Source organism: Agelaius tricolor, unplaced genomic scaffold, assembly GCF_023055355.1.
Source record: "Agelaius tricolor isolate 1412-34295 unplaced genomic scaffold, bAgeTri1.0.p SCAF_2, whole genome shotgun sequence".
Taxonomy (NCBI): domain Eukaryota; kingdom Metazoa; phylum Chordata; class Aves; order Passeriformes; family Icteridae; genus Agelaius; species Agelaius tricolor.
In genome coordinates this window covers 68,889,933-68,905,215 of record NW_027269262.1, presented here as the reverse complement: position 1 = coordinate 68,905,215, position 15,283 = coordinate 68,889,933, and the positions used below count along the sequence as shown (strand labels likewise).

Sequence of the window (15,283 nt, the reverse complement as noted above, 5' to 3'; positions counted from 1 at the left end):
ACAGTTTTGGCCATAAAGGGGGAACCTTTTGCTTAAGTACTATGCACTGCAAACATTATAGCGTAGAGAAGATAATGCAAAGAGAAGTTGTGTGATCTTGGATTTTCACTTATGTACTGCCAATCTGTGAAGAAATAATTGAGTAGTAGAATAATTCCCCAATCATGAATTAATGCTTAATTTGATTTTGTAGCTAACAGGAGGAACATTGGGAAAACCTTGATTAACCATTCTTTTATATCTCTTGAATGAACGTATAGTACTTGTGAAGCTCAGCTTGGGTGGAGATCACATAGATCATTACTGGTATTACTGTTAGATTTTCACAGAAGTTGCCCTAAACCACCTTGTGTTGAAAAATTTTTCAGTTTTTATTATTCTTGAGCAGATGTTGTTACAAAATGCAGAGACTTAGTTGTTTGGGAGTTTTTTGTGGGGGTTTTTTGTGTTTGTTTTCTCCAGTTGTTCTTGGGTATCGATGACAGAAAAGAGCAATGAGGTTTTTCACAGGGTGGGTAACACACATGGGGACATTTCTCTGTACATTTAGCCCTAGATTGTTTTGGCCCAGAGTATTGCAGAGTGTATGCTTATACTCTAACATGGAGGCCAGGTGTAGGATATTCAAGCGTGCTGCTGGCCTTGGCTAATTCATACTGAGCTGAGCTTCCTACTCTTAGAAATAACCTTCACATTTTGTTTCCAAGAATTCTGATTGACAGTTGTGGCATTGTGCTAGGTGTAGAGTTTTGTATATGGGTGGGGTTGAATGAGAAATTTCAGTGGACCAGCTTATGAGTTTTATCATTTCAACTTCTCAGTCTCTTTAAGTATTCATCCAGATGAAAGGCTGGTGTGTGTTGGTACAAGGGACTGTCTCCACTTTGGAAGCATGCATTTGAAAAATTCAGGTTTTTTTTTTTCCTCTATTGCAAGATATGAAAAGTAAAGTCAAGAAGGAGGCCTGCAACAGATCATGCAAGGACTCTTCTTAAAAAAGATAGCTTTTCTCTTTTCTCTGTGTGAGCTTAAACAGATCCTGGTGCAAGGTAGCTTTTCATAGGTGAGGTGATCCAGCAGTGTTGTGACCTAGTTCCTAGCAAAGTACTTGAACACAGTTCTAGGAATTTTATGTAGCTCATTTTGAATCTCTTTAAAATGCCTAATTTATGTGAAACTAGGTGTATGGCTCATAGGTCCTTTATATACCCAGGCTTTTCTAAACAAGACATTTTATACTTATATATTGCTTAAAGATGAATCTGCGATTCAAGGTTAGGAAAGAATAACATGTAACAAATGAAATAGTTTGTACCTTGCTTTGCTTTTCACTCAGGTTTTTTGAGACAGAGGTAGGAGTTAAATTTTTTTAGGTACCTGCATGGCACAAGTGGTTAGGAAAGATAACTGAAAATAACTGTGTTTTCCAGTGTGGGAGCTGTGGTTTTTATTTTTTATTTCTTTACTTTGTTGCTGTATCTCAAGCTTTAAAGTGTGTTTGGAAATCTGTGTAGCAGGAAAACATCTTCTTTAACTTTATGGTCTTGATCAATGGACTTAGATGATCCAATACCACAGAGTGCTGTGGTATTGCAAGAGAAGCTTATATGCTGTTATGTAACATATATTTTACAGTAAAGCTGACTTACTTGAGAGAAAGATGGTATGTTGCTCCTTTCTTTTTTTTTTAATACTGGTTTTAACTATTCTAGAGAAAATGGCATATTTCCTGCTTCCTTCATAAATAAAAGAATTAGAAACTATGTGGAGTGGCAGGAAACCAAAAACTGGGTGTAGCCATGGAGTGTGATGTAGTAGGTTTGCACATCACTTGGTACCTGGTGATGTGTAGCCTCTTACTAGGACTTTCTTAAGCTATGTAGAACTTTGTAGAATAAATATTTACCATATTTTCAGTGATACATTAAAGATTAATTTGTCCCATGAATGGAAATATTTAAAAAAGCAAACACCTGTGTAACTTCATTTTAGCAGCAGGTTTTGGAGCACACAAGTGTAAAATTAGCACAATCTGCAAACAGGCAGCAGTTCAAGAACTATTAAAATAACAATTGACTTTCACAGAAAATGCATCTGACATATTGTCAGAATTGGACAGAATGAGACAGATATTCTTTTCTTAACCTTGCACAGCAGCATAATGGTGTTAAACACATCACATGCTGCTAAAGGGAAGCAGTGCCTTTCAGCTGTCACTTCTGAGCTTTTTGGGGATCTTTGAGTGCTGTCGCAGCAATTCTTGTTTCAGTCAATAACTCTCTTAAGTGGTTATCAAAATGAAAAAGAGAAAGGAATGGCATATTCTTTAAACTAACTTTCTTTTGATATAAATTGAAAAAGTGAAGAAGTATTTTTTTTAGATTTTTATTAGCTCTGAATGCCCCTTGCCTAAGTTCTCTGTAGCATTAAATTAGTACTGATGTTTTCTGTATTAAAAATTGCACTCCTTCAATAGTGGCACTTTAAAAGTTTTCATTACCATGTTAATTTGAGACTTTTTTCAAGGAACTCTTCGTCATTTTTGAAAATATCATAAAATGCTTTATAAGATGAAGTTTACCAGTGTGTGTATTTCTTGCAAATATGTGTATCTGGGAACACGTTATATCCAAAAAGAGAAAATTCCAAATGAATTTAAAAACTGAGCACTTCTGTTTTTAATGTTAGGTGGCAAACTTTCTTTCTGTGACTTAGAAAATTAATTCATACTGAGTTTGTATGGCAAGTCTCTAGGAAATAGGGAACAGCCTAGCATTTCATCTCTGGAATAATCTATGCACAATTAACTGTTTCTGATGTGGTTTTGTTGTGTTCTGTGCTGTCTTTGCTTTCTTTTAGCTATTCCTAATTTTCAGTTGTAATCAAAAGGTCAGATCAGTTTACTCTGGGTTTTATATATGGATTTTTGGGATTACAGCAGGCAAAGGTGAGATGCTGGTTTTTTGTTTTTTTTTAATTGAAGCCCTTTTGAAAGCAGAGTTGCCAGGATTAGAGGCAGCATCTGCAGCACCCAGTGTGATGCCTGTGCCTCTGCCTGCACCTGCCAGATGAGAGTGCACAGAGGTGGGCTGTGGGTGAAGATTTGGTGTGTGTAACAGAGATGTCAATATACAAATGAGCTCTAGAAATATAATGGCTCTGGGCTCCCTGAGTGACTGCTGTGGTAGCAGCAATATACCAAGGTGACATTCTGGAGTTGGCAGTTTCTGTCTGCCCCAAAGTGATGATTTCCTTCATTTCATCAGGTGCTTTTAGATATCAAGGACTTGAAAATTATGATCCCATTCATCAGTGAAAGTGTAGGTACTTATAGGAGGATTATTTCATATCTGGTTGCTCAAGCCATGTGAGCTGACACCTTACTGGACACAAAAGTGAAACACAGGTTGTGTCCCTTGGCTTGCGTGGTTTTGGGCAAAAGCCAACATTGTCCCGAGTGCATCCCTTCCCTAGACCTTGTAACATTTTGATTTACATGTGCCATGGGTGTCAATTTAGAAAACCCCAAATCTAAAACAAATCTATCAATTGCTTAGCACCAGCCTATTGGTGAGAGGAGAAGTTGTAATTAAAACATGGACGTTTCTTTACCTTACTTGTTTTTTTCTTCTAAAATCTGTAATTGTGTCTCCCGAGCCTTGTATTATGTTTCCGAGACTCAAGTTATTATTGTCTGGCTCTTTTGATAGATTTCTTAGTAAAAAATTCATTGTTTGACAACATTGTAAAAAGACTTGTATAATTTTACTGCACTTCTTAGCGTTTTCTTTCTTCTGCCTTTTACATAAAATTCAGTATTTTTAAAATCAATAAATGTTTCATTCATCAGCTGATGTTCTATTCTTTGTCCTAGAAGTTTTTTTCCATTGCTGTAAATGTTGGACTTGTGTGATAAATGGTAGGTGTACCTTCTGTTAATACATAATTCTGACACTATTCCATTTGGAATCACACTGGAATGAAGGCATTGATAATTTCCAAGTAAATGAGTGGGTGGAAATCAGACAGCTTATTTATTTTTAGGCGTTTAGCTTGTCAGCTTTTTTGAATGTTTGTGTTCACTCACATTCTTGCCGTCTAACGTTGAATTTCCAGGGACCATCATATGTCTAGAACCATTCAACTTTGCCCATGCATATGAAATGTAACCCTGTGGTGGTTTTGGTTGAATTTCAAAACACAAAATGTAGCACAATAACAGTCTTATGAGCGATCTGAGATCACTTCAGGTAGATGGAACAACTTTTAGTGCTTAATTTTTAACTGTCATTTACATTAACTCTGTGTTTTGAAGTGCAAGAAAAACTGACAGTGTTTAGATCTATCACTGTATTTGTTTTTCCAGATGTTGTAAAGTTTTAGAAAAATACTAGCAACAGTTATCCTGGTACTCTCTTATTAGTAAAACCACTATCTAGTAATGAAAACTATTTTCCTTAAGTTTTCTCAAAATTTGTTCTTGTGTATAGAGCAGCTATACTTATATAAATGTATGTGCATATAAAATCACATTCTTAGCAATTTCCTGGTCTAGAGGATAAATAAAGCTCAGGCAAGGTAGTGTTCTCTACCTGACTTAATGAATCTGTCTGCTCTCTTGGAGATCTTAAATGTACTCTTGGAACAAAAATCTTAATAATAAAATAAACTGTCATTTCTACCTTGGCTAGGTAAGGCAGTGATATTTTTCATTACTTTGGACACTTCCCTGGTGTAGAAAGCCTTCACATCCATGTGTACTTTTATTGAAGCTCCTTTCTCTAGGAATGTGTAGATTCCTTTCAGAGGGAAAGTTCTAATGTTTTTTCTAGAATTTCAAGTGAAAATTTACCCACCTGTAGCAGAAATGCAATTTTAGTGTTGTCTGTAGATGTGTGAAACTAATCAGAAGTCTCTTGTAGCCTATCTTACCTAAAAACGGATAAACTTTATTATTTATTGGATAACTGGGTATACATTTTTTTTACTTCATGTGTTACTGTCCCTTCTGAGAGACTGCTAACTTAGAATTTGAATTGATAATGTTAGAGCATGAGCACAGTTTGGGTAATAAGGTTTCAGAGATCTGTTCTCTAGTAATTTTTTAATTTTAGTAGAAGTAACTTTCATAGCTCTGTTGCTCTTTAATCCCATTCTTCAGATGTGTGTCTTATTGATCATATGCACATTCAAATGCCATTACTATCTGAAAATCTCATTTTTGCCCCTTTGCCCACAGATATGCGTGATAAAATGAGGAAATGGAGGGAAGAAAACTACCGAAACAGTGAACAGATAGTGGATGTTGGAGAAGAGTTAATTAATGAATATGCATCTAAACTTGGAGATGACAGTAAGTAAACAATTACTATTTTAAAAATTTCCTTGTCTGATTTGGTATTCTTTTTTCAGTCTGTATTTTAGTTAAAGCCTTTACATGGTCTTCCAGTATGTGCTGATGTTGATGAAGTATATATTGCTTTCTTAGTCTAATAGGCTTCCAGAATTCCAAGAGCTTATTTCTTTCCCAAATGTGGGCTGCAGTGAAAACAGCCCTAAAAATTACATGATAGAACTGTTAGCTTGCTATATTAGTATTTAGGCTGCAGTGTGAAAACTTAATTTGAAACTATTACTAAGATACTATTCGCGTGATTTTCTGTTCTTCAACACTGTGACAGAAATTGAAGCAAGTCCTCACAGGGATCTGTCTGGAACATGGCAGTTATGATGTTGGGAAAAATAGAGAATTAGAGCTTTTTTGCCTTTCAAGATGTCAGAAAGTACTTTGGCACTAAAAGCGCTAAATTGCTTAAATAAGTTGTTGATTAATTCCAGCAGTTTCTTAATTTGTTTGTGTTTCAGCCATGATTTGTGGGAGTAGAAGAGGAAAAATGTACAGACAGAATTAATTAATCCTGTTTACATGATAGGTGCTTCCTATTACCTTAAACAAACCCCAAACCAATTATCTGCATTTTTTGTCTCTTTGTGTCCAGTTTGGATAATTTATGAGCAGGTGATGATTGCTGCCCTGGACTGCAGTCGAGATGATTTGGCATTGGTAAGTTTTCAAGCTGACTTTTCTTTCACTCTGTATGTATTCATCCTGGGTGTCTCTTCCAGATAGTTTTCTGGAAGTTACAGCATACTCTGAACTCCATAGCTTGGACTGGTAGAAAGAATATTTATCAAGAAATGCACAGCTATGAAGAAACTGCCACCCCCTACCTCCTCTGAAGCATAACTTTTGTTTAGACAGATCACATCTCTTCCAATAGCCATGAAAATATTTACAGCTATTCTGGTATGGGCTAAAGGTCAAGAATAATATTGAAGTTGCCATATTGTACAGAGAGTGTTTGTTTATTGAAAACCTCTCAAATTATATTGGTTTTCTGAATGTTTTGAGGTAAAATGACCCATCTTACATATATTATATGTCATGTTGGCTACCCTGAAAGAAAGTCACATATTGGAGCAGGTCTTCAAGATGAATAAGGAGCTGTGCTGCATAGTGTGTAAGGAAAGGCTGGGAGAGCCATATTCAATTTTAGGAAAGCCAAGAAGGGATTTCTGAATACTGATGGGAAGGAAGGTATAAAGAAGGTGGGCACATATTTTCATAGGTGTGCAACAAAAGACAAGTGTGAGACATAAGCTGTAACAAAGGCAATTCCACTTACATATTATGAAAAATTTAGTGAATTCTTTATGACAAGTGGCACATTGAAGCTGTGGAATCTCCTTTGGAAATGCTTAAAAATAGATTAGGATATGGCTCTGCACTCCCTTGGAAACTGGCTCTGTTTTCAGTGGGGATTTGGAGCAGGTGGCCTCCAAAAGTCCATTGCAATCCAAGTTGTTTGGTAGTTGTTGGTAAAAATATTGTTAATGGATATTTGAGTCAATTTGTATGCAAATTTATTTGAATGATATAAATAAGAATTGAGATAGAATTAACTTATTTTGAACTATAACCTGTTTGTTAAATTAAAAACAAAAAAAGCCATTGAAACAAACAAAACAACCCAGTCAGCTTAGCTGATCCTTGAAAGGCAAAATCAGGAAGAGGCAAAAGTTTGTGTTACAGGAAAATGTTAATAATCTTTTCACTGCTCTTTCACAAAACAGTCAGAAGAAAACAGAGGCTTACCTTGAGCCCTAAAAGCCATCAAGCTTGAACTTATTCTAAGTAAAAAGCCATTTTCAGTGCTCCAGGTCTTTCACTGCAACTACTCCTCCAGTGCCTTGTTCTCCATCAGATGACAAAATAACACTTAAAATCTTTGAGGTTTGTGTGATGTCATTTGGGTAAAACTTAATTCAAGGGGGGTGAAGATAGGCAGAACTAGACAGGGTTATCTGGCCAGATATATATATATATGTTAAAATGGAGTATGCTGGAAAATGTAGTACAAGACTTTGAACTTGTGAACCCACTGAACTTCCCTCTCTTTTGTCCCTCAGAAGAAAATACTGTTGTAGTATAGCTGTTTGTTGAAACAAAAGCAAATAGACTTACTGTTTAAATAAATACATTTCTGTGTCCTGATTTATATGTAAAACAGATTTGGTCTTTATTTTCAGGGTCTTTTAAAGAAGACTTTCACAAAATTGTTGACGGAGCCAGTGTTGAAAAATCAGTTGTGAAACGTTCTTTGTTTTTACTAACCCTTGCAGGGAGTTTAAATTTCAGTGTCTGCCCTTTAAGGAATATTGCTTGAGATGAGAGAATGCAACATTTTGTATGCAGCTTGGAAATGAGATTAAAAGCATAGGTGGAAACTTAGAGGATTTTTTTTTTTTTAATTTTATTGATTTACAATAAATAAGTAGTTAATTCGAACAAGTTAACATCATCTGTGGCATTTTACTAGAGCTGTAGCTCCAAAGTAGATAAACAGCTTTGGCTCTGCTGGTTTTTTAGCAGTGAGAGTTTGACAGCTGGGGGAGGATAGGTATTGTCTACTCCAAATGAGAAGCTGAGGTAGTTTTCAGAGTAATTTCTCTGACTTTTGTCTTTTGTTCTTCTTTCCTTAATTATTACTTTGTCCTCTCTGTCCTCCACCAAAAACCCATGTGTAATGCATGCCGCTGCTGTGGCCAGCAAGCTGGTTCACACAGGTGGTTTAGTGCAATCACCTATTGTTGGCAGCACTTGCATTACCAGTGTTCTACCTGCTGAAGTCCAGGTTGTATTTCTCTGCCTTTGTCTGCTATTTCAAAAGTCAGAAAGCAAATGAAGTAATGTAACTGAGAGAGTTCTGAGAGAATATCACAAGTAGATTACTGACATGGTGCAAAACCAGTCCTCAATAAAATAAATTATTATGGTCATTACAAGTCCCAGTTTAAAAAGAGGACATTCAGTGCTGCTGAGTCCAGAACGTTTTGAAGATATAGCTGGTGTAGTTTATTCATGTGCTTTTGGTTTTATCAGTGTTACAGTGAGTTGTTCATGACTTTCCTACAACTTTTCCTGTCATTTTATTGTGTCTCATAGTTTAATCTACAGTTTATTTTGGCCCCTGGACTGCTGCATTCGGTTGAGTAATGGTTGTGTAGTGAGATCTAACGTGAACAATTCTCATCTTGCATTACTTCTGCACTTGAGCACTACTTTCATATTATCAGTGAGGATTTTTTAGATGTAAAAGTCCCTCTACATATTGTGGACTTTAGTATGGTAAATGTTATATTTTTTTTTATTTGTACTTTTTTTTGAGAAAAATAGTACATGTGTTTATAAAAATCACTATCCTTCAGGGTTCACTGATCACTAGACCACAGGATGGATTTATTGTATGCAAAAGTTCTTTTTAAAGTCTACAGGGTTGTCAGGGTTTTAAAAACTGGAGTTTTATGTAAATTTTTCTGTCTCCTAAGAATGGTCAGAGATTAGTTCTGTCACCATGTAACATGCTGCTAAGTACACATAGATGACTACACATTATGACTAGAGCAACAGCAGTTCACCTAGACATCACTCAAAGTGCCAGTAAGCAATTTCTGTGCTAAACCCGAGCCTTTCTATGTGAAATTGCATTGTAAGAATCTTGGTCCTTTGCAAATTAAGTTGATTGTGATGAAAGTAGTCTGTTCTTGCTTGAGGCTAAGCATCATAACTTTTATCACTTGTTGCTTTTCTCTCTCCTATTTGTTAGCATCTGGGAGAGATGAGAATATTCCTCTTGTATGTGCTTTAGCAACCTGTTTATCTACAAAAACAAAGAGGGATCCTACTGATTGCTACTGATTTGTACTTTGTCCTTTGACCAGTGGATTTGATGAGATGGAGCAGATTATGTAGATAGGCCTCTGCTAGAACCTTATGTCTGAAGAACAAGTTTCTAAGTTGTGTTACATAAATAAATGCCTGGAAGAGGATTCAGTATGAAGCTTTTAACGTGATGAACACTTCTGGTCTGTTTTGAAAGCCTGTGGACTGTCCTGCCTCCCACTGTCATGAGTCAGCTAGGAACTTCACAATGCTATTTAGCCACATCCATGATATGGTTATGAGTTAGCTTGCTGTGGGGAAGTTGTGACTCAGTCGCTCTACCAAATGTCCTCTGCTAATCCAGAAAAATCTGCCTGGATGAATTCTTTTTATCCAGGCCAGGTGTCTCATTGATTTCAGGAGTTAAAAATTATGCCTTGTCTGCCAGCAGTCTGTACCCAAGCCAGTGGCAAACATTTTCTTTGGATTTCAAAGTTTTATTTTAAAAATAAACACAGAGCATTGTGTTAGTATAGTTTGTTCTATTGTGAAATATCCATTTATTAAAGAAGTATCACTTAAGCTCTCACTGTCTTTGTTTTTTTTTACTGTCTTGTGTTACTGTGGGGCAACTAAATAGAATTCAAGTTTTAATAGTGTCAGAGCTGTTTTAGTAGGTGAGTGTAATTTTCTGGGCAAATAACTATTTCAAAGGGGGCCTGAGCATCTAATGCCCTGTATGGAAAATACTTCTTAAAATCAGTCATCTAACATACAGAATTTCAGTTTTCAGCCTTCTGTTTGTCAATGCATTTTATTGCTTGTTTCAAAAATTGGTATCTACTTTTACTCAGAACTGGCATGGCAGGTAGTTGAATTATGAGCGAAGGCCTTTTTTTCTGTTTTTTTTTTTTCTTCTTCTAGCTTCTGTGAAGATAATTATATTCACAATAGTATTTCTGGTTCTTTGTGTAGTTTTGTCTTCAGGAACTGAGGCGGCAGTTTCCTGGAAGCCACAGAGTTAAACGATTAACTGGAATGAGATTTGAAGCCATGGAAAGGTAAAACCTGAATTTTAAAAAATGTACTTTCTCTCTGAACAAAATGTTTGCTCTTTCTTAAAAAAAAACATTCAGCCATTGCAGAATGGCAAAATAATGCTGGGCAGTTTCTTTATAGGAAATAACAGTGTCCATGATCATATTAAGATTTTTATTGCATTTTTGCAGGTACTGTGCAGCATTTTATTTTTGCAATCTTCCCATCAGAGATCATATATTAGAAGGATCTCTTACTTCACAGCATAAACCATTATACAGTAGAACACTGCACAGTTTCTACATTCTACAGTAGAACACAGGTGAATTCTGTGAGGCCCAGGTTTCATCTCAGAGAGCTAGAGCAGCATATGAAAATCAGGCCCACCGTTTTTTTGCTTCAGCTGTTTCTTCTCTAGTCCTGTTTACTGCAGGGTGTAGCTCTTTACCCTTGTTTCCTAAATGTGGGTAAATGAATTTAAAAATGATTAAATCTATAGAGCTTTTACAGAAACAAATCAAACAACAAACAGAGTAGAATGGCTGAACATAAAATTCAGACTGACCTTTTTGAAATATCATTTAGAAGGGTTATAACATACTAAGTTTGACAGAAATTACTAAAACAATGAACAGATCAAAACTTTGCAGCTTTCCAAATGAATGACCTCAGGACTTGAGGATTAACTCAACACATTTCTCCTTGGATACATCTTTGTTGTCAACATTCTGTTCCATAGCACTTGTCTTGGGTGCTAAGAATGACTTCCAGTGCATTTGAATGATAAGAAATCTGTTCCATGCCACATTTTGCACAGAGTTGGTGAGTTTGGAGCCTTTGGGCCATCTTGATAAAAAGGAATTGGAAGCACTGCCTAAGTGCTTTTTTTAAGGATATTTACTTAGCATATGTTCTTCATCCATTACATTCTTGCAAAATTAGCTTTGAAAATTGTATTTGATATGAAACACTGATAAATGTCCATTGCTTGGATCAACAAGAGTGAATAAATGGACTCCATTCACAGGAGCTGTCTCAGGGAAGCCAGATGCTCTGTTTCACACTCACTTTATATAAGGTGCATATTTTTGAAGAATTTCCATTAAACTTAGCTCTCTTGTCTTCATTTTATATAGGGTAGGAAGACAGAGAATTACAGCAGTTTTTCCCCCTTCCTGATACCTATTCAGAAGTACAATGGATCATAATTCTGTTCAGGCTTATGTGTCTGCATTAAAGATGTTACTGCATGGGACCTGATCTTTGTGGGAGATAAGTGCTGCACAAACATCATGTGTGGTTTCACCAATGAAGCACTATTGAGATCAGAGTATCAAGGAGCAGAGAAAGTAACAAAACCCGAAGTTTCATGTCCCTGGGTTTTCTCTAGAAGTCAGAGCAGAAAGAGGTTTCAGCTTGGGGTTGTTTTGAACAGGAACCCATTTGCAGGTGCTCTAAACCTTGCCCCAGAGGAGTGTGTCTGTCTCCCCGGACTGAAAAAGAAAGATTTAGGCTGCAGGCATCATGTTTCACTTCAATTGAAGTGAATTTACTAAGTTCTAAGTGACTTCTAGGATCTAGGGAGGATCCTGCTTTTCCCAACAGGAAAAGGAAACAGCGAAGACCATCCCCATAGACTGAGACATCCTGTAGACACTTGGTAATAAAAAGAATAATGTTCTGGAACTTCACCATGTAAAGCTGGGATTATGGCCATCAGATTCAGTCTTCTAAATGCATTTGACAAAACAGCAACTAACAGAGAATGCAAATACAGCATTTTACAGCACATCTGCTCAAGTCTGTAGCAGTTTCCTTCTGCTTGTTTCTGCTTTTGTGCTTCCTTTCACAGTAGTTCCTATACCTTAGGGTAGCTGGAGTGGACAGCTGAGCTCTGGTAGCGTCAGCAGTGCTTAGGGAACAGGGCAAGTATGGGTAAATGAGTGTCTAAGGTGATGTCTAAGAAATGTGAGTGTCAGAAGTCAGTCAGTAGTATCTCTGACAAACTGCTTGTCAAACTACACATGAAGACACAATGTATGCCCTAGTTCTGTGGCAATAGCACAACAGCTGTGTAATGAAATGTGGTTTGGATTGAATTATTTCATTTATTGGGACTGTGTACACAGCTGACTGAACACACAGAGCTGTTTCCCAGAAGGTTTGAAGGTTTGACGTGCTCATAGCACCGAAGTAACCTGTTTCAAGCACACTTCAGATAGCAGAATTCATTTGCTTCAGATAGCAAATAATAAAAGTGGGAAATGGAAAATGGTGGAAAATATTTTCTGTTAAGATTTATGTTATAATCTGTGGTAGACTCCTATAGGAATTTTTCCAGTTTCCTGTATGCAGCTACTTATACTTTTTAAAGTCACAACAGAAGGAACTTTACATGAAGTTTTAAGTTACAACAATGAAGTGGAATGTCATTATTTTGGATGGCTTTTCAAGTTTTGGAGTTTCTGTTTCTTGGGAGATGTGAAAGGAGGAGTAGGGATGTGATGGTTGAACCTATTCAGTAGACATCAAGAGAACAGGCAGGAGAGTGAGATGCTGGGTATAAAATATCCCAAGTTGCTGCTGAAACAGTATTTCATGAAGCAATTTCCATGTGTTTTTCTTAATTGGTGACAAAAAATACTGCTGTTCATACTAAGCACTCTCAAAATAATTTTCTATAAATATAGTTTGCTTAGTATATGTGTATTATACTTCAGTACAAAAAATGCAGGAGGGTTATTAGCTATTGCAGGGAGAGTCAAAACGCCAGAAGTTCTGTATTAGCAGAAATAAATGTGAATGATTTCTTTGTACAGGTATGATGATGCTATCCAGTTATATGACAGAATTTTACAGGAAGATTCAACTAATACAGTAAGTTTAAAAGATAATTCTAAACTGCACTGATGTGTTGTTTGAAATTGTGACTATATTTTCTGTTTCAGTGTGGGAAAATGTATCTGTATTGCTGTATTTGTTTCCTTTCGTTTGCTGTTCAAATAACCAATGTTACCATTTCATGATGGGAAGATGTGACCTAATACCTTCTTAAACACTGATTTTAGGAGACAGATTATAACTGGTGATCTTTCCAGAAGTCTTAGTGGTGTTTAGAGCTGGGCCTTTCAACTCTTTCATTTCCCAGAATATAGAGTATTTAAAAGACTAATATATAGTCTGTCACGTCTTCTATGCTTCTGTGCGTAATCTTACTTAGGGATTAACTATTAATACACTCAGGTAGTGCTTGAATAGCAGGTATTTTGATTCATGTCTGGGACATTTTACTAGCTCTTGAATCAAAATGCATAAAGCATGCCAATTGTGTAAAACAAAATGTGAGACAGACTGTACTGTTCTTCTAAGCATTTTTTGAATACTGTTTGTAAAAGCCACTGTGAGCTTTTCGCTGCCAAAATAGAAGTCTAGAGAAACTCGTAGCAATATATTTTCATTGATGTTTTTTCTCTCAAGGATAAAACTTGAAATATGAAGAAACTATGGAGTTTCAGATTTTTTATAACATAGATATTTATTGGAAAATAAAAAAAATATTATTAATCATTGAGGGTGTGTTACTTGGTTTTGAGGAGCTGTCTGTTGGGTAAACTTCTGGGTAAATGTAATACTTGGGCTATTTCAGATGTTTTGGCAATCTCATGTTAATCTTCCTAGGTGTTGGTTGAACCTTTACCTTTCCTTGGTCAGCTTATTTTATGTGGTCTGCTATTCAGGAGGGGAAAATCCACAGAAACATTTTAAGCACTTGGACAACAGTGATAGGTTGAAGTCTGTCTGTTAGCAGTGCTAGAACTCACAGATTTTAAGCAAGGGTAAAAGGAACTATTTCAGTTCTTCACTGTTCTTTTTCACTCTCCCTGAAACAGTAGAGCTTAATAAGTTTTGAGCACAAGATGCATAGGTGTCCATTGTAAATGGTGGATTTTATTGCTGCATGGCCCAGAGAGTTTGACACAAAATCTTCGGAGTCGTGTTGGACCAATATGGAACCCATTTGCAGTGAAATCACAGAATGGGTCACCTTGGTACATGTTTTATGAACTTTTGCTGACACCAGTGGAAAATGGAGCATCATATTGCAGTGACTTTTATGGACCACAGATCTTTGAAGTATACATTTTTGGCAGTTTTACTTTTTGCTCATCTCAACATAGCTAACATCATCTGAGGGCTTTGTTGGATGGCATTACAAAACAAAATTATATTTAAATAAGTAAAATGCATGATTGTTCCTTTATTTGAATTTTCTCCATAACCAAATCATAAAGATCCATAAACTTGTAATATTTAGAAGCAGATGTTGTAAATACTAGAACAGTTGTGTGGTTGAAGTTCTTAATTCTAATAATAGAATTGGAGAATGTTAAATGCAAAGGAAAGTTCCTTGCTATATAACTAGAATTGGTTGGGAGACGCTTGCATGTCAAGAGTGAAAGTTAAGTAAAAAGTTTTCGTAAGTTGTCATGTGTAGATTTCTTTGTGTCATTTACCTGTTAATTATTTCCATGCACACATGTGGCTGCTGTAGGAAAATAAATATTTCAAGATTTTAGAAAAGCAACTGTTGCTGAGTTTGTCTTGGCATTCACCTAACTTTATAGAAATTTCTTCTGGTCTGCTGACACATGGAGTTGCTTATATGCATTAAATGTTTTGGCAAGTCCTTTAAGTGAAACATAGACATTTGTTCACACAAATCATGTAAAAATCATACTTTGCATTGACTGATCAAAAGGTAGCATGGAAAAAGATTTTTCCAAAAAATTACTTCTTTTAGACACATAGCAGAATTTTCCATTATAAAAAGTAAAGTTTGAACTCAAATTATGTAATGGACATTTACACTTTCATATGAAGTTTTGTTGCTGAAATTACATTAACAGTAATTGCTTAATTTCTTAGGATAGAATTCAAAATAGTCTTTATTTTTTAAAATTGGATAATCTCTAAGTTTTCTCTCACCCTGCACTTACTTTCTGAAAAAGATGACTCATTTGA

The 15,283-nt window shown here is 36.0% G+C and overlaps 1 protein-coding gene across 1 annotated transcript in view; it reads left to right on the top strand.

Annotated features, from left to right (window-relative positions):
• Positions 1-15,283, top strand: part of EMC2 (ER membrane protein complex subunit 2) — a 37,788-nt gene that overhangs the window by 928 nt on the left and 21,577 nt on the right. Inside the window, exons 2-5 of the mRNA XM_071421372.1 lie at positions 5,240-5,353; positions 6,000-6,064; positions 10,199-10,284; positions 13,081-13,138. Of these exons, the coding sequence (XP_071277473.1) occupies positions 5,240-5,353; positions 6,000-6,064; positions 10,199-10,284; positions 13,081-13,138 (323 nt within the window). The remainder of the gene's footprint in view (positions 1-5,239; positions 5,354-5,999; positions 6,065-10,198; positions 10,285-13,080; positions 13,139-15,283) is intronic.